Here is an 18,862-nt window from a genome sequence, read left to right on the forward strand (position 1 = left end):
TCTCCTTGGCAGCTCAAATGCCAGCCTGGGACCTCAGCCCCAGCCGCTCTGCATCTTTCTGTTAGGAGAGGGGAAAACTGAGGTCCAGACAGGGCTGGTGGCCTGTCCAGTGCCCTGAAGGTCAGCAGGGCAAGGGGCCCTGCAGCCTCTGAGCAGAGTCCAGTCGGCTAGCTTGTCTATGTGTCAGGTCCTTACAGGAGATGAGCCTGAAGGGAGAGGGCCATAGACTTCCAGACTCCTTCCTGACCCCAGATCCTGGCTCTCCTCAGCGAGTAGGGTCGGGATCCAGACCTCTGGAACATCTTCCCCTCTCTGGCCAGCCCCTGCTCATGGGCCAGGGCAGGAAACTGCCTCTGTGCAGCTGGGCCGGGAGTTTCCCAGGGCCCACTCATGCACAGCAGGTGCCCGTGGAGGAGGCTGTGCCTTCTGCACTTCCCATGGAAGCAGCCAGAGCGGTCAGCAAAGATCCCAGGGAGCTGGCCTCCCCCTTCTTGTTCTTTTGGGGTCTCTTTTCCTAGGGTTCTTTCAGTTCTAGGGATAGATGGCAGGGCCTGTGTGGTCCTTGACCTCTGAAGCTTGGAGCTGGAGCTCTAGCCCTTGAGCCACGGCTCCCTTTCCCGGTTGGAGAGTTCAGCTCACAGATTTGACTGCCAGCCTAGCTTTGATTGGCAATACTCAGATGTGCTTTTGGCTTAGGAGGAAGTAGCCTGGAGGCGTGAGGTAGCGGGCCCTGGGCTGTTCACAGCTGCTGCTCTGTGCTAGGACCGCTCAGCTGGCGTGAGAGCATGCGCAGCCTCTGCTCCCGCCAAGACCTCAGAGCTCCGCAGTGCTTGCAGGTGGTCGTGCTAAGTCTGGAGGTTTGCACAGAGCCCAGAGGGCCCTAGGTGCCCCAGGGGCAGCCCTGAAAGCCCCTCGTCAGAGCAGGCCTCTTCTGGACAGTACCTTGAGCCAGTCGGAGGCATCCCGGAGTCAGCCCAGCATGGTTTGGGAAGGGCTGCCACATACCCCGGGCCTACAGCACATTTGGCGACCAGTGGGATGCTGGGGCCCTCGGGGAGGAGCAGTCCTCAGTCCTGGGCTCCCTGCTTCCGAGGACTACCGTGTTTCCCCACAGCATCCCATCCCCACAGGCTGCTAGGGCTCCACGGGCCCAACCTGCATAAGGGCCTCACAGAATCCTCCTTTGCCTTCCTCCCCAAGAGAAGAGCAAGCCACGCTTCACACACCCCAGCAGCAGGGCGCTGATTCCCGCCTGAGCGCCATCCACCTCTGCCCTCTGCCTTCCCCTCCTCCTCCCATACCTTTCGCAGCAGCTCTCTGCTCTTGGAGTCCTTTTTACTGCAGAAATCCTGCCTGCCAGCTTGGGAAATGAAAGCAAGCTGGCTCTGCAGAGGGGCAGAGAGAAGGTGACAGTTGGGAGGGGGAGGGGAGGCAGTTGGACTCCATTTTGTGTGGGAGGCCAGCCTCCCATCAGCCCACAAAAGAGGCTCCAAAGGGTTTTACGGAGCTCCAAAGACTCACAGGCTGGGAGGGGATTTGCCATTCTGGCACAATGCTGTGCCACCCAACCCACCAGGCAGCTCTGCTCTGATTTCAACTAACTGGAAAGACATGGGTGGCCACAAGACACACCCTGCACAGCTCCAGTGCCCACGTGTGTGTGTGCCTGTGTGCCTGTGCGCCAGCACCCATTCTGTGTTGGGGAGTTTCAGGCGGAAAGGAGCTCCCATATGCCTGCCGAGGATTGCCCTGGCTGGGCCGAGGTAGCTCGTGCCCAGCCGGCTTCCCCAGTGCGCCGTGTGGGCAGGGCCTCGGGGAGGGCGATGGCTTCCCTGTGTGCTGGCAGAGCATCTCCCGAGGAGTTGGGGGCCCACCTGCGGATCTCCTGCCAAGTCCTGTCCAGGCGGAGGATGGTTGCAGTCTGCAGGGCAGAGACCATGGCGTGCAGTGAGAAGTTCCGCAGGGCTCTGCATCCTGGGGAGGAAGATTGCCTGAGCCTTGCCTGGCACTGCGGCCACCTCCTGCCCTGGCCCTTGGGCAGAGGCCTGGCTGAGAGAGGCCTGCCGGAGGGGCAGGCCTTGGGCAGGGACTCCCACCACCCAGCAGGATTTGGCCTCCGCCACTGGCTGAGTGGCAGGACCCAAGGGAGCAGCCAGCCAGGGAGGGGCCTGAGAGAGGCTGGGCCTGGGAAGCACGGGCCTGGCCAAGAGGATCTGGGCTCCACACAGGCCGGTGACCACACTGCCCACACCCAGACAGGAGAAAGGCGCAGGGAGAGGGAGAGGCCCTGGGCAGCACAGCCTGCAGCATACCACGGCCTCCTGGACCTGAGGTGCCACCACCCGCACGCTGTCTGGCGCCTTCATGCTGAGGAATTCAACGCAGGTGGTGATTGCGCAGGAGCACACGTTGTTCGCGTGGGCCACGGTGGCCCGGATGGTGGGGGCCAAGTGCTCCTCAACCTGCTGTGCCTCTGGGACCAGATGGAGCCCAGGCAGAGGCTGGGCACTGCCTTCTGCAACAGCTCCTGGGGAAGAGCGCCGAGGTCACCAGGTCCCGTCACACACACTCCACAGGCCCCGGCCCAGGCCCGCATCCGAGCCCACGGCAGGCATGGAGCTCAGAGCACGGAGGAAGACACTGCAGCCACTGGGAGGCTCTGGGTCTGCGGTGCTGAGCCTCCATTCCACCCAGCCCCCAAGGGACCATCAGGATTCCAAGGTGGGCAAGGAGAGCACTGTTTTCCCTGAGTCTTCTGAGTCCTCCCAGAGACCGGCACATCCCAGGCCACCCCTTTGGACCCTGGCCCCGCCATCTCATGTCTGTCTCCTGGCCCACTTGCACAGGACCTAGCCCTAGGACAAGGCCCATCCCAAGACTGGCCTGGACAGCCATGGGTGCACAGCAGGTGCCTGCCTAATGAGCACTGCGGCTCCACAGGTCCACTGGCCCACAGGGTGGGCTGCGCCCTGGCTGCCCCTGTGTCTGGCCCAGTGCTTGATTCCGCACAGCTGGGAGGGGCGGGGGCTCAGCTGCTCTCCAGGGTTGCACTTCAGCAAGTGCTCCTACTCGAGGTGCTAGGCATGCTGGAGCTCGGATGGGACCACAAACCATGGCCCCAGGGGAAGGAAGCAGGGGCCCAGAAAGCAGAAGTTACCGGAAACTCGCCCCCACCACATCCAGCTCTGCCCAGCCCCTCACCACATCCATCCATGTGAGCTGCGCTGCTGCCCAGCGGGGAAGGACAGAGAGGACCCGAGGCATCTGCACGCTGCCCGCACTCTCTGGCAACACGGGAGGCTGGCAAGCTTCTTGGGCCGGAAAGGATGCCCGATCCGGCTCAGATTCCCAAGAAGCAGAGGGAGCCAAGTTGGAGGAGTGCTCCCGGTGAGGACTGCGGGCTCGATGGCAGCACTGGTGCCTGGTGCTCGCTCCGGGTGGAGCAGCAGAGCTGAGCCGCAAAGGGCCTCCATCTCAGCTTTGGGAGCTGGTGGGGTCTGGACGCCCACCACTGGCTTCTAGGTGGGACGAGATGCTCTCACACCCGGAGGCGGCTGGGTCCTCAGGCCCGAGCTCCAACGGCTCGGTGGAACCTGGCTCTATCGCAGCACTCCCTGCTGTTCTCTGGGAAGCTGGTGCTCCTATTAGGTAGAGCACCAGAGCTGCAGCTCCTCCAACACACAGGGGCAGAGCTGGGGTGGGCACCAGGGAAACCATGACGGCCAAGGGCAGAAGGACCCAAAGCTCTACCCTGGAGCCTGGATCTCCAGGACTGACCCCTGGAGCCAAGGTGACAGGTGGCTCTGCGGCAGCCCTGGAGGCTGGTGCTCCGTGACCGCTGTGCACCACGGCCAAGTTGGCGGATGGCTGGGACTGTGCCCAGGCACCTAGTGCTCTCCCCACACAGAGTACTGTGGTTAGTAGCCCTAGAACAGACAGCACCCTAGCTGGTCCCCCTAACAAAAACTCGACCAGAGTCAGAATGAGAAACCCCCAGTTCAGCTCTGAAGCTGGCTTCTCGGGGAGTGAGACCGGCAGCCGAGGTGGCACACGGCTGGCTGTCAGTGCTCCTCGGTGGAGCTCCGTCATCACTGCCCTCCAGAGGCATAGATCTTACTTCTCTGAACACCCACAGCAGCACAATCACAATTGCCACCAGCGAGAGCAGCACAGCTGGCGCTCCAATGAGGAAAAGCAGCTCAGCCAAGTACAGAAGCATCTGCGGGTCTGCACTGAAGGTGGCTTGTTCGGGACCTGGAGCGGAGATGGACACTGGCTCCTCCCCAGCAACAGGTTCTGCTGCTCGCTGGGGCCCCAGCACAGGAGCCAAGCTGTCCCCTGGCTCCATCTCCTCAGCAGACACTGCTGTTTCCTCCACACTGGGCCCCACAGCCAGGGTGCAATGGGGTCCAGCTGAGCTCCGGCCGCGGCTGTTCCCTGGGCGCTGAGCGCTGAAGTCAAGCTGGCAGGTGACTCTGCTCCTCCCCTGGCTGCTCTGGCCCCATCAGGACTCGGCCCCAGAGCTGACGTGGAAGCCGGCTCTTCCTCCACACAGGGGGCTCTGGCTCCCCCAGGACTGCAGGCCACATTGGAGGCGGCAGGGGCCTCCGCCTGGGAACCCCATGCTGCTCCACCCCCGGGCCTGGCGGCCACAGTCTCTGATGGAGCTGAGGGCGGCTCTGACGCGGGCGTGACAAGCGCTGGGGCTGCCACTGGAGCTGCAGGAGGAGACAAGGCCTTCTCCATGGCTGCTTTGCTCGGGGCTTTCAAGAGTCCACCAGACCCTCCTCCCTGAGCTTTCCCAGCGTGGGAAACCACACAGCCCACTGCTCAACTCCCTCCTGAGCCCACGGTGGGCCTCAGGCTCCTCTGGCTGCTGGCCCATGGAATGTGGGAGCCTCCTCCCAGGGCTGCCCTGCCCCTTCCACCCCTGCACGGGCTGTGTCTCAGGCCCCGGCTCCACACCCGTAGCTTCGTCCTGGCTGGGTGTCTCGATCCCCAGCTGCGCCAGGACATGGGAGACATGGCGCTCCATGTCAGAGTCCAGCATATGCAGCCTCAGGTGAGTCAGGAGGCGCTGGAGGCAGGGAAGCTGTGCGGAGACCAGGAAGTCCTCCGGATGCAAGTCCAGCCAGGAGCCCAGGAGGCACGTGATGGCACTAGGGGCAGATGGGTGGGGAGCAGACTCGGACTCCAGGCCAGCATGGCCGCTGGTCTCCCTCTCGCCCCTGGGATGGTGGCGGTCCTTGCAGAGACCAGCACACCTAACACCAGCACCTTCGGGCCGTGGCACCAGTGACAGGCTGGCCCAGGAAAGGCCTGAAGAGAAACTCAAGGGAGAGATCCACGACCAAATGCTGGGCCAGCAGCTCTGTCCTCCTCTGCACCTTCCAGCCCCTTCCTCCTCGCTCCCCTGGGCCTCTACACACTGGTCAGCAACACGGCTTGGTGTCCAGCCTGGCACGCATAGGGTTCTGCTGCACGTCTGTGCGGAGTCTGCTGCCTCATTCCCCATGGGCCCCACTGCGTCGTCTGGCTACATCCACACGGTTCTCCTTCTGTGTGTGGGTGCCACAGCATGGCCCTGCGCTTTGACACACACGCCTCACACCAGCTGAGGGCTGTGACCAAGCACAGATGACCCTGGCCCTACTCTGGGAATCATGGTGTGCTGGCAGAAGCCTGCATGGCACGGGCTCTGTGGACGATGGATGTACATGGCGGTGGGAGTGGGGGTCTCAGCCCTGAGTCCCAGCCTCTACCCCTGCTCAAAACACCCCCACCAGCCTGCTGTCTTCCTCCTGGCTCCAGAAGGAGCCCCACAGCTCAAGGCTCTAGGGACAAGCACAAGAGGCGAGGGCTCTGGAGTTGGCCCAGCCCTCCCTCCTGCGCCCCCCCCCCACACACATTTGTCACCACTGTGGAGCCACGCGCCCTCCAAGGAGACCAAAGCCCACTCACTGACAGAGCTGGTCCCGAGGGATGACATCCTCGCAGGAGTGGGCGAGGGTGTCCGTCTGTCCCGAGGGGCCCGTGGGCGCTTCACAAGTGCTGAACCTGGTGAGGATTTGAGCGTCACTGGCCAGCCCGGGGCAGCCGGCAGCTCCCCGCTCTTCTCTCTCCACTCCACTCAGGGCCTGGAAAGCGGCCCTACCCCTGGAGCTCCTTCCTATGTGCCACGATGCGCACAAGCCGCTGCCTGATGATCCTGGCAGCCCAGACGCCCTCCCTCTGCCCTGCCAGTCCTGCTCTGTCCACACCTAGGCTGGGTCCCTCCTCGCAGAGAGAATCGCTTCCCTCTGGCCAAGCAGACACACTGCTTTGTCTGCGGCCTCAGAGAAGCAGAGTCACAGAGCAGGGCCCACAGCCCTGGACGGGACCCTGCATGGGGCCAGCCTGTGACCTCCCTGCGTGATTCTCCACGCACTGGCAAGCGCCAACCAGCGAGTTTCTGTGAGCACTCCACTTGCCAGCTCTGTTCGCAAGGCTGCCACTGCAGGTGAGGGCTCCCATGCGATTGGAGTTGGCCCTCACCTTGTGAACAGCAGGTCCAGGACCTGCGGGGTGTCCGCCACCTCCCTGTAGGTATTGAGGAAGGCGTGGATAAACATGGAGTCCTCCAGCAACTGGGCAGGCACCAAGTGCTCCACCTGCTCCTCCAGTGTGCCTGCCTGGAGGAACTCTGCCCTGCTGGCCTCGTCTGTGTCTGTGGACGGGTCAGGACCATGCTGGAGGAGAACCAAGGAGGGGCAGTTCAAGTGGCATCCAGAGAACTACAAGAACACTCATGGCCACACACCGACTCAAATACCCAGACACCACTGACCACACACACACGCACACACACACACAGACACACACACAGGCACACACACACACGGAGGCACGCGCACACACAGGCACACACGCACACACACACACACACGCACACACACACACACACACAGAGGCACACACACAGGCACACACACACACACAGGCACACACACACGGAGGCACGCACACACACGGAGGCACGCACACAGGCACACACACACACACAGGCACACACACACACGGAGGCACGCACACACACAGGCACACACGCACACACACACACACACACACAGAGGCACGCACACACACGGAGGCACGCACACAGGCACACACACACACACAGGCACACACACACACACGGAGGCACGCACACACACAGGCACACACGCACACACACACACGCACAGGCACACACACAGGCACACACACACACACACACGCACACACACACACACACAGAGGCACACACACAGGCACACACACACACACACACGCACACACACACACACACAGAGGCACGCACACACACAGGCACACACACACACACAGGCACACACACACACACACAGAGGCACGCACACAGGCACACACACACACACAGGCACACACACACGGAGGCACGCACACACACAGGCACACACACACACACACACACACACAGAGGCACACACACAGGCACACACGCACACACACACGCACACACACACAGAGGCACGCACACAGGCACACACGCACACACACACGCACACACACACACACACAGAGGCACACACACAGGCACACACACACACACACACGCACACACACACACACACAGAGGCACGCACACACACAGGCACACACACACACAGAGGCACGCACACACACAGGCACACACACACACACACACACAGAGGCACACACAGGCACACACGCACACACACACGCACACACACACACACACAGAGGCACACACACAGGCACACACACACACACACACGCACACACACACACACACACAGAGGCACGCACACACACACACACACACAGAGGCACGCACACACACAGGCACACACACACACAGAGGCACGCACACACACAGGCACACACGCACACACACACAGGCACACACACACACAGAGGCACGCACACACACAGGCACACACACACACAGAGGCACGCACACACACAGGCACACACGCACACACACACACACACAGGCACACACACACACACGCAGGCACACACACACACAAGCAGGCACACACACACACACACGCACGCACGCACACAGAGGCACGCGCACACACAGGCACACACGCGCACACACACACACGCAGCCATGCACACACACACACACACACACAGAGGTACGCGCACACACAGACACACACACACACAGAGGCATGCGCACACACACGCGCGCACACACACACGCAGGCACACACACACACACAGAGGCACGCGCACACACAGGCACACACATGCGCACACATACACACGCGGGCATGCACACACACACACAGAGGCATGCGCACACACAGACACACACACACGCACACACACACACACGCAGGCACACACACACGCAGGCATGCACACTCAGGCCCGCTCACACTCAGAGGCACACCCCGCAGGGAGAGCGGGTGACGAGCAGGGAGATGGGAGGTTTCCTGCTCGCACTGCCCCTGTCACCTGCGAATTCCTCCGGCACAATCTGGAGAGGCAGCGGCAGAGGCCAGGGCGCGCCAAGCGTCGACCCAAGTGGCCCCAGCACCCTCTCCGCTCTTCGCTCAGGCCTACGCATCCACCAGTACAACAAAAGCCAGACATTTTCTCAAGAGATAACGATCCACACAAGTTCTCCGTAGGGGCTCGTGTGGACTGTGGTTGCCTCGAGCCACCAGGGTTCTAAGTTCTCTGACCCATTGTCAGGGGTGTGCGGTCATCTCTGCACGCCTGGCCCTTGAGCTCTTGCTTCACACCAAAGCTCTCCAGAGTGTCCTGTTGGTGCCTTGGCCTGGCCTACACCATGACCACCACTGGCCAGCATGACCCCGGCCCCGACCCCCAGCCCACTGTCCCCAGGTGGATAGACTTGGAGGCAGCAGCGCCCACTGTGGGGGAGACACATACACATGGGGTCACAAGCACACCCCTCCCCCTCCAGATGTACCCCTGGACATGACTGTCTCTCGGGGCTCCCAGCCCCCACAGCCCCGATCCCTGGGGATGCCCTCAGGAGCTGCCTCCTGCCAGGTCCTCGGCTGTTCAGGCTCTAGGTCCCTGTCTCACCTGGCACAGGAAGGGCCACACATCACTGAGGCACTCCCTCCCACAGGGGACGCTTGCCAGGGGAGCAGGGACAGGAACCTAATGCTACTCAAGCAATGCCTCGGGTCCCCCAGCGGGGTGTAGACAATGCCACCCAAACTCCTGGCCACGTGTTCCTCTGCTCCAGAGTCAGATACAAAGGGCTGAGCCTCAGAGAACAGGCCCTGGGCCACAGACCCGCCCAGGCCTTCCACGACCACACAGCTGACCCCTGTGTCTCAGCCCTGCAGATGACCCCTGCTCTGGCTCCTCCTGGCGTCTGAGCCAGTGGACCCCTCCCCTGGCGATAGCCTGGTGTCCGCCCTGACTTCATAGAAATGGAGCAGGTCCCGTTGATTTCCGGTTGCTCTGTCTCTCCCATGTTCTTTTTGAGTTTGTCAGCCTCCTGTCCCATCTCTCATTCCACGGCCTCACCTGAGGGCGTGCGGGCTGCCCGGTGAACGGGCTTCAGGGGTAAAGACCCACCACATGCTGTCCAGCAGGCAGAAAAGAAGCAGTGAGGCTCAGCCAAAGGTTACTGCCCCTGTCCCAGCTTCTGTCTCGGTGGAGGCTGCAATCTGGGAGCTCTGATCGGCGAGGCCTGGCCGGAGCATGCCCGCGTGTGGGAGCACAGGCCAGGACTGGCTGGGTGTGCGGCTGGCTGCCAGGGCTGGCTTAGGCACAGGCTGTGCCTCGGCAAGGGCAGCTAGCGCCATCCCTCGCCCCCCGTCCTGGCGTGCCCACCCTCTTCCACCTTCTCCAACCTCCCAGGCCCGTCTGGACACACATCTCCCTCCCACACCTCAGGGCTGGGCCTTCGGTCACAACACTCCCAGGGCCGACTGGCTCAGGCTCCCTCTGGATATTCTGGTTCTTTCGTCTTTGTGACCCCCCCCCACCCCCACCAGCCCTCTGTGTGGATCCTGGCTGTGTTTTCACTGTGTGTCGCTGCTCCTTCCCCTCAGAGCACTTGCTAGGCTTGGCCACCTCCCTCTGCAGCCCCGAGGCTGGGGCGGGGCGGGGGGGGGGAAGGGGGCACCCAGGTGGTCATTTTCACAGCCACCAAGCCCAGTTCAGCCCTGCCCGCCAGGGGTCCCATCCAGTACAGAGTGGAAGGAGGGGAGGCTGACAGCCTTTCCTGCGGAGGGGCCTCTGCTTAGTGGGAGGCAGGGCGCAGGGGGAAGGAGCCTTGAGGTCCCTCCCGGGGGGCCTGGCTGATGTCACTGCTCCGTCAGCTGGGGCCCCCTCCGTATGTGGGCTTATGTTTCCCAGGCCCATGAAATAGCTCTTGGCTTGTTGCTAGGAGACAGGATGCTTCTGGTCTCCTTTTTCCCCTGTCCTCTCCTGAGTGCCCTGCTCCCTAACCTCCTCTTGAGCAAGTGAGTGTGTGTGTGTGTGTGTGTGTGTGTGTGAGAGAGAGAGAGAGAGAGGGAGGGAGGGACAGAGACAGAGACAGAGAGACAGACAGAGAGACAGACAGAGAGACAGACAGAGAGGAGAGGGACTGAGATTGCATTTCTGGGTGGGACCAGGAAATCCGAGGACAGAGTTCCTCGCTGGAGGGACTGACCGGTCCCCGGGTCGCTGGAGGGACTGACCGGTCCCCGGGTCGTGTGGGCTTCATCCCCATCGAGTCTGAGCTTGGCCAAGGTGACTTGACATATGTGCTCCACTCTGGAGTCTGCCCCAGACAGTTCCCGCTCAGTTTCCCCAGGAGGGCTTGGGCACTGGCCTTGGTCAGAGGTGAGTGCTTAGGGAGCTTTTTTCCCTTAGACAGAGGTGGAGGTCTGCACAGGTTGCTGGATCCGCGCCCCTGGCGGGACACAGGCTGGCTGGCCAGCTGCGTGGCCCGCGGCTGCCTTCCGTCCCCGGCCACCTTCTACCCTGGATCCCAACTGAGGGCACTCCAGGGGCACCGAGCCCACCCTGGTGGCTGCCGCAGCCAGGGCCAGGCCCTGCTGTGTCCACTCTGAGAGAGCCTGGGAGTGAGCGGGCCTGGTGGAAGGAGGCTGGGAATCCCAGGCGGCACACTGCCCACTTCCCGCTTCCCATCTGCGTCAGGAGATCTGCAGAGGAGAGGCTGATTGCGGCTGGCAGCTTCACAGGAGTCTGTCCACAGTGGCCTGGACACAAAGCTCTGTGGCTGTGCGGCCCAGAGCTGAAGGACAGGCGTGCGTCATAGAGCAAGGCTGCTCGCGGCAGGGTCTTAGAAGCAGAGAAGACAGGAAGGGCCAGGGCTCAGGTGCCTCCCTCCCTTCCTCCCCAGGGTCCCTTGGCTGGGGATCAAGCCCTGGAAAAAGGAGCTTTGGGGATGTTGAAGAATGAACCGCAAGAGTCTCCTCACAGGGACTTTAAGGAAACAGAGTCATAGGGTATCCGAGTAAAGAAAGGGCAGAACGTGAACTGAGCCACCCAACAGACTTTAATTTGGGGACACCGGTGTCTTCCAGCCAGACTGGATGGGCAATGGTGCACTCTTACGACTGAGGTCTCCTTTTACTAAACTGAGAGTGTGAAGTCAGGTGGAGCAGGGGTCGGGGTAGTTTGTCACGGGAGGGGAGCAGGAAGGGAACAGGGGAAGGGCCCTCTGTGCCGAGATGGAATCTTGAGTTCTAGAGAAGTGTTAGGAAAGGTCAAGGAGACAAAGGAGGAGAGGAAGAAAGGGAGAGGAGGTGGATGACATCTGATCCTGGGAGCCCTCGACACAATAGGATAAAGGCTTTAGTCTCTGAGGAGGCAGGGTCAAGGCCCCAACTCAGCCTGAAGAAGTTACAGAAGACAGATGCATCAACCCCCCCTTTAAGATCAAGGGACCAAGGTCAGTTTTGGAAAAATGAGGCAGGATAAAGGAGTAGGCATGGGAAACCATGGTATGGTTACAGGCCCAAGCCTTCTATATCTGCCCAGGAGATCCTGGGCCCATTGGAGGAAATCCTGGGCCCATTGGAGGAAATCCTGGGCCTATTGGAGGAAATCCTGGGCCCATTGGAGGAAATCCTGGGCCCATTGGAGGAACTCCTGGGCCCATTGGAGGAAATCCTGGGCCCATTGGAGGAAATCCTAGGCCCATTGGAGGAAATCCTGGGCCCATTGGAGGAAATCCTGGGCCCATTGGAGGAAATCCTAGGCCCATTGGAGGAAATCCTGGGCCCATTGGAGGAAATCCTGGGCCCATTGGAGGAAATCCTGGGCCTTTTGGAGGAAATCTGGTTAATGGAAGTTGTTGTCCTGACACACTGCCCCAGGCCACTGCCTAGAAGCTGCCTTGAAAACCAGCAGGGCCTGCTTGCCGAGCCTGCACACCCAGAGGAAGCACCCAGGAGCCCTTTGGGAGATTTCACAGAAGTCAGGCTCCCACCTAAGATTAAGTCAATAATGCTCCCTTGAGACTGTGCAAAACTTGAGGGAACTCAGCAGGAGTGCGCAATCAGACTGGAGACACTGGGAGATACTGCTATGGCCCCACCGGGGTCCAGCCCAACCCTTCCAACCTGTGTTCAAGGACAGCCTCAAGGCCATCTGGACAGGAGCCTTGTCATCGTGCTGACCTCACACAGGTGAAAGTAGATGGGGCCCCTGCCTGGTTCCCTCACACAGGGCCGGTTCCGGATGGAAGGGGTCTGCTGAAGCGAAGACTTTATTTCTGTGATACACAGGTTTGTAAATCTTACCCAGCCTGACCTGGGAAAGGCTGGTGATGAACAGGTCTAGGCCAGGGGAGCCTCCTTTGTAAACTCTGGCTAAGGTAACTCGGTCAGGCTCGGGTCCTCAGTTCACAACGCAGCAGCACTCTCACCAGGAAATCGATGATTTGATTGCATGCACTTAAAACCAGTGGGGAAACAAAGAAGGAGCCTCGTCTAAGGAACCCGACCTTGTCCTCGCAGCCCGCTGGTGCCTGGCTGGGTCCGGCTCCAAAGGCCCGGAGGTGAGGGGAGCTATCCTTGGAATCGCAGGTGCTTAGCCGCAGCAGAGCTGGGGGAGCTCTGCTTTAGGGAATACGCAGATGTTGTACTGTTTAGCCTTAGGGAAGTTTCGCTCCAGAGATTGACTGCCCCTCCCCAGCTTGTGGTTATTGTCTTTAAAAGCTTGGTGCAAGCTGGGCTCTGGGCTGCAGGTCTTTGGGACCAGAATCCATCTACAGATGGATCCAGCTCTCCAGTAAAGACTCCCAATTCCACCTCGCAAAAAAGTGGCTTCTCTGTTTTCTCGTGACTGAATTCCTGTACCACATAAGTTCAGGGGTCTGGGTGAGAGGGCAGCTCAAAAGAACATGAAGCACCCAACCTAAAGACCTGAGGCCTTGCCAGGCGCCAGTGACTCACGCCTGTCATCCTAGCTACTCAAGAGGCTGAGATCTCAGGACCACGGTTCAAAGCCAGCCCGGGCAGGAAAGTCCGTGAGACTCTGATCTCCAATAAACCTCCAGAAAACTGGAAGTGGTGCTGTGGCTCAAGCAGTAGAGCGCTAGCCTTGAGCTGAAGAGCTGAGGGACAGCGCCCAGGCCCAGAGTTCAGGCCCCACGACCGACCAAAAAAAAAAAAAAAAAGATTTGAGGCCTTGAACCTAGTGTCCAGGTCAGATCAGGCTTCTAGGACTAGGGATGGCAAGTGGGTGGACACAGGCTCCTGCGGAAGGACCGTGACCACTGTGGGGAGAGGAGGGGACGTGGCATCGGAGGCCCCGCCCCTTGTCCTCCCAGTGCCTGTTGGCGAGAGCTTGGTTCTTTCTCACACTGCAGGATCTCACATGGCCTCTCCCAGACTTTGAGTGAACCTGTCACGTGCTTCAACTACAGTGGCTAGGCAGAAGCAGCAGTGGGGCTACCTTGAACCCTCAAAAGACTCTCTCTCCCCTCTCTGCCACGTCTGGCTTAGCTGTGCCAGCACCTCCCCCCTCCCCATTACAGGGACGCAGCGGGGAGTGGACTTGTCACTGGAAGCAGGTGAAAGTTTGTGAAGTTTCAGTTTAAAAGTAGGGACTCTTCACCTAGGGTCCTTTACTGTATGAGTCACAATGGTGAGAAAACTTGGCAGACAGACAGACAAACAGAAGGGCAGGGCACACAGAGTGTGGGTGCTCTCAAAGGGAAACAGACACACAGCTCTTTGGCTTCAGGGGTAAAGGCAGGGGGTCTCGCTTCAAAGTTATGCAGAGTTTGCTCTAATCACTCCTGGTGTTACTTGCTGAGTTCCTGGATGTTTGGGAACATTTCTTCCAGGTAAGAATGTATCCTGCCATAAAACAGATCCTATCCTTGAGATAAGGAGGTGCCCTGGGCCTGCATTTGGGGCAGCGGTGGGTGTGTGGAGTAAGTTTTGAGGAAGCATTTTTCTCAGGAAGGCATGCTCCTGTCAGAGGAGTGTTAACCCCTGGGGCGGGGCATGCCTCCCTCAGGAAGGCATGCTCCTGTCCTCTCTCTTTGAAGCAAAGGTGACACTTCCATGTTTCCAAGTGCTGTGCTTGAGATGCTTTCTCCAGGCTTCAGTTTCCATGTTCCCTGCCTCATTTCCCCCTAAATGACTTTGCTCCCTTCATCTTAAGGGAGGTAGATGGACTAACTTGGGCTTTTGAATTCCTGGAAGCCATCTCCCATGCCCCATTTTGAGGCTATCCTGCCTCATTTTGAGCCAGCCTGCTATGTTGGGGTCAGAATTAGAGTTAACCCTAACCCAGTCACCTCCAGGAAACCCACAATGCAAGATAAACCCCAGCCAAGATCAACAGCCAGACTCCAACCTGACCCACAGGGGAGAAAACTGAGTGAGTGTACACTGCTTTATGGCACTAAGATTTGGGGGTGTTTGTTACGCAGCCCCGTTTTCTCCACTGGGGAGACCTGTGACCTCCCTTGACACATACATATCAGTGTCTCCAGAAGTTTTCTCTCACTTAGGTCGCTGCCTGCCCTCTTCCCTGAGGACTCTGAATTCAAGCTTGGCTACCCCCTCAAAACTGGGTCCCTGGTAATTCCTTCCTATTCCTGATGTACCCGCACCTCCCCACCTGCCTTTTTTTTTTTTTTTTTTGGTCCAGTCGTGGGGCCTGAACTCTGGGCCTGACTGCTGTCCCTCAGCTCTTCAGCTCAAGGCGAGCGCTCTACCACTTGAGCCACAGCGCCACTTCCGGCTTTTTTCTTTTTGCTTATGTGGGTGCTGAGGAATCGAACCCAGGGCCTCAGGCTTGCAAGGCAAGCGCTCTACCACTGAGCCACCTTCCCAGCCCCCCCACCTGCCTTTTCTAACCCATCCTCCACCTCCGTTTTGCTGCAGCCCTCCCACGGCTCACACACCCTGACTGCTGGGAATCGGGGTGCTGGCTGGCTACCCCTCCGCCGCCCCTGGCCCCTCCCAACACCCTCTACCCAACCCATTCTCTCAAACCAGAGCCCTTCTGTCACCTCCACCCCCCACAGCTCAGCCAAAGTCCACTCCCGACCCCTCTCCCGACCCCCTTAAATACAACCCACACCCTTTGCTGTGACTCTCCCTCCACTGGTCCGCACACTCCGTCAGTGTTCCCCGACCTTCTGGATCTTTCCAAGAGTCACCCGAAGCTCCCAGCGGCACCCTCAGCCTGCCCCACCCGTCTGCCTGCTTCCGCGTCCCTTCCCCCTGGAGGAGCGCTGCGCAGGGGCTCAGGCGTGGCTGTAATCCCCCACTCCGGTGACGGCACGGGTGGCAGCTGCCTCCGCTGGAAGGCAGTTCTGGAAGGGCATTCGCCGTGTGGACGGCCTCTGCCCCAGAGCCGGCCCAGAGCCCGGCACCGGACCTGTAAGTGTGTGGTGGTGGGTGAGCCGCTGCGGGGCTGCGGGGCGTCCAGGCGCAGCTGGGCGGCGGCATAGAGAGGCAAGGCTGGCGCGGGACCAACCCACCATCTATTTCACGACAGACACTAGGGGCCCAGGAGGAGTGCTGAGGGGTCTGCAGAGCAGGGCTGGCTGCCCGGCCTCTGCTCGCTGGCGTCTGCTCGCCAGCCTCTGCCCACACAGGGGGCACTCACCCCCCCCCGCCCCGTCTCCCCTCCCCTCTTCAGACAGAACCACAGGCACTTGGTCTTGCACATGCTCAATATCCTCAGGTCTCCACAGCTTCTCCTCGAGCCTCCAAACGTAGGAGCTGCCATCGGGAACAGTGCTGTGGGGTCTGGGCCGAGGGCTCATGGCAGGATGGTGTGGGCACAGGAGGCTGCCAGGGAGAAAGGCCGCCGTGAGGGCAGGGCCGGGGGAGCCCACCAGGCTCCCACGCGGCTCCTCCCTCAGCAGCCCCGGCCCCCAGCCTGGCATCACCCGGCACAGCACACGGCACAAGCCCAAGGTGGCAGAGGGCCGGGTGGTGCTGGGAAGCGCAGGGTGCGTTCACAGTGGGCTCTAGAGGGCTGAACATGGCATGAGGATCCTGGGTGGCTCCATCCCCCTCTCCCCACCCTCCGCAAGCCAGCCGTCTAAGGGGCCGGGTAGGGGCCAGGACAGCACCATTCTGGGCTGGACCGCACCATCTTTGGGGAGGATGGTGGCCTGGGCGGAGAGCTGCAGCTCGTGACAGGTGTCCAGGAACTCTCTCACGCTGGCGAAGCTGGAGGTGTTCTGTCTGCCTGGAGTTCCAGTCAGAGACACAGCGGCGGAGAGGCCCGTGTTGGTGTCCGGGGTGACGCACCTGTCCCCAGCTACCCCACCTCAGTCATCCTAGCCCTTTCCACCCTTCCCCTAGCAGAGAAGCTGGGGCACCTTGCCAGGGCAGGCAGCCCGCGGCCACATGTCCCAGATCCCTGATTTCCGAGCCAGCCCAGCTGATGTGGACGGGGAGCCGGCCTGTCCCCTCCGCCCACCCAGATGCCTGGAACTGTTCCCTCCACAGCCCAGCGCCGGGACTCGCTGGGACTTGGGCTGGGCCGTCGGGCAGCCTCTGACACTCACTGAGGAGCAGCAGGCTCCTGTGGTTGCGGTGGGTGCGCCCCAGGCGGAGGAGCACCAGGCCAAAGCTGTAGTCGGTGGACAGCACGTGGAGGCCCTTCACCCCCTTCACTGCAAGAGAAGCCCAGAGCCCCATGCACCGGACACCCCACCCCAGGCCACCCAGGGCCGGGCGCACCGCCAGCCCTGGGACCACAGCCAGCCCGGCGACCGGCCTCGGTGTCTGACCCGCCCACCGCGGGCTCTTAGGACAAAAGGCCGCAGCTGGGTGTCTGGTCCACTTCCCCAGGGCGCCTGGGCTCCCACGCACAGGCGTTCCGGAACAGAGCCTTCCTCTTGTCCTTCTTCAGGATCACCACCTGGGACTGGCAGCCGTGAGACCTGGGGAGCAGGCGCTGTGAGCCACGGGGCCCTTCCCGCCCCCTGGCTACCACCCCAAGACCTGCCCGTGCCTGGGGGCCGGGGGCCGGGGTCAGGGGCCAGCTCAGGCCTGCATTTTCCAGCTTCCGCAGGAGCCTGCGCTGAGCTGGGCTGAAGGCACCCGGCGCCCACTGCGACCTGGGAGATTCCTCCTCCGGGATGGCCCTCTGGGTTTGAGGAGAAGGATGGGGCGTGGCCTTGTGGGGATTTCAGGCTGGCCGGTGGGTGTGCGTCCCCCCCGCCCCCCCTTTCCCCCTCCGCCCCCTCCTTTAGGAGCTGGCCCTGACCGCGTGTCCTCTCACGTGCTAAAGGCAATGGCCACCTTCAGCTGGCCCGTCCTGTGCACCTTCAGCACGCACGCCCCCAGCTTCCTCTTGTCTCTGGCGGGCAGGAAGCCCTGGGCATCGGTGGCGACGGCAATGATGTACCAGAACCCTGAGAACTGGGGAGCCAGAGGGCACAGGGTGCGTGTGCACCTGCCTCGCCGCCCCGCCCCGCCAGAGAACCGACCAGACGCCCCACCCATGTCCGCGTCCGCGTCTGCGGGGACGCCACCCGGCCGGGGGCCCTGGCTGTCCAAGCCTGGCCAAGGAGGAGAGGCCTGAGAAGGCCCGGGCTGGCTGTGAGCACCGGCGGCTGTTTCCCCACTACTCCAGAGGTCAGGCCTCCTCGTGCCCAGCCTCAGGGAGCCCTGGCCTTCCACTTCGCCCCTTCTGCTTGTCCCCGAACCCTGACCGCCAGCTCGTCCTGCTCCGACACCACCGTGCCTGGTCCTCCCAGCCACACGCGGGGCTGCTCGCCAGGAGCCTTCCCCAGCCAGGCCCCCTGCTCCTTCCTCCTCCCCTCTACCCGCCCAGGGGCCTCCCCACACTGCCCCCCTTTGCAGCGTGCCTCTCTGGGCCCCAGCAAGGCCCCGAGAAGAGCCCCAAGGCTGCTCAGCCTGGCCCAGCAGGTCCTCCGCCCAGCTTCTGCTGGAGATGTCGCTCTAGGTACCCTGGCCACACAGGTGCCATCCCGGCCCCCTGGGGCCCAGGGGCCTGGTGCCGTGGACAGAGGGGACGAGGCTCACCTTTTCCCAGTTGAGGTTGTAGATGTCCCTGGGGAAATGGTCCCACAACTGGGACCTCACAGCCAGGACCGGGGCCGGAGCTAGGGTCAGGACCAGCACCAGCCCGAGCCCCATGCTCCCCAGCCTCAGCCAGAGGCCTGGCTGCTGCACAGACCTCCCAGGCACGGCTCCTCACTGCCGTGGGCGTCTGTCCAGCCCCCAGCCGCCCCGGGGGAGGGGGGGCTGGGAGGAGACCAGCAGCGCGGCCTCCACCCTCCCCCTGGCACAGTGCAGCACTCTGCCCTCAGCGGGGCTGCGGCCAGCCATGGTGGACGCTGCCCGTCGGGAGTATCATCCTGTTCCCGAGAGCTCAT

The 18,862-nt window shown here is 61.6% G+C and overlaps 1 protein-coding gene across 1 annotated transcript; it reads right to left on the reverse strand.

Moving 5' to 3' along the window:
• Positions 1-16,121: 16,121 nt before the first annotated feature.
• Lcn10 (lipocalin 10) lies at positions 16,122-18,862 on the reverse strand. The gene is made up of 7 exons (XM_042680893.1): positions 18,762-18,862; positions 18,510-18,663; positions 17,743-17,882; positions 17,331-17,401; positions 17,024-17,131; positions 16,603-16,701; positions 16,122-16,295 (listed from the first exon to the last, which is right to left on the reverse strand). The coding sequence occupies exons 1-7, from the start codon at positions 18,860-18,862 to the stop codon at positions 16,267-16,269; spliced, it is 702 nt and encodes a 233-aa protein (XP_042536827.1). The 3' UTR covers positions 16,122-16,266.

The sequence above is a fragment of the Dipodomys spectabilis genome, unplaced genomic scaffold (genome assembly GCF_019054845.1).
Source record: "Dipodomys spectabilis isolate Male_0828 unplaced genomic scaffold, ASM1905484v1 ptg000067l, whole genome shotgun sequence".
Classification (NCBI taxonomy): domain Eukaryota; kingdom Metazoa; phylum Chordata; class Mammalia; order Rodentia; family Heteromyidae; genus Dipodomys; species Dipodomys spectabilis.

What these genes read in the sequence shown, in the direction of transcription:
- Lcn10 (XM_042680893.1), bottom strand. Translation starts at nt 18,862, where the DNA reads ATGAGCTCTCGGGAACAGGATGATACTCCCGACGGGCAGCGTCCACCA. An exon ending in TGCACTGTGCCAGGGGGAGG is followed by an intron (nt 18,664 to 18,761) that starts GTGGAGGCCGCG and finishes CGTGCCTGGGAG; the next exon opens with GTCTGTGCAGCAGCCAGGCC. An exon ending in ACAACCTCAACTGGGAAAAG is followed by an intron (nt 17,883 to 18,509) that starts GTGAGCCTCGTC and finishes CTGGCTCCCCAG; the next exon opens with TTCTCAGGGTTCTGGTACAT.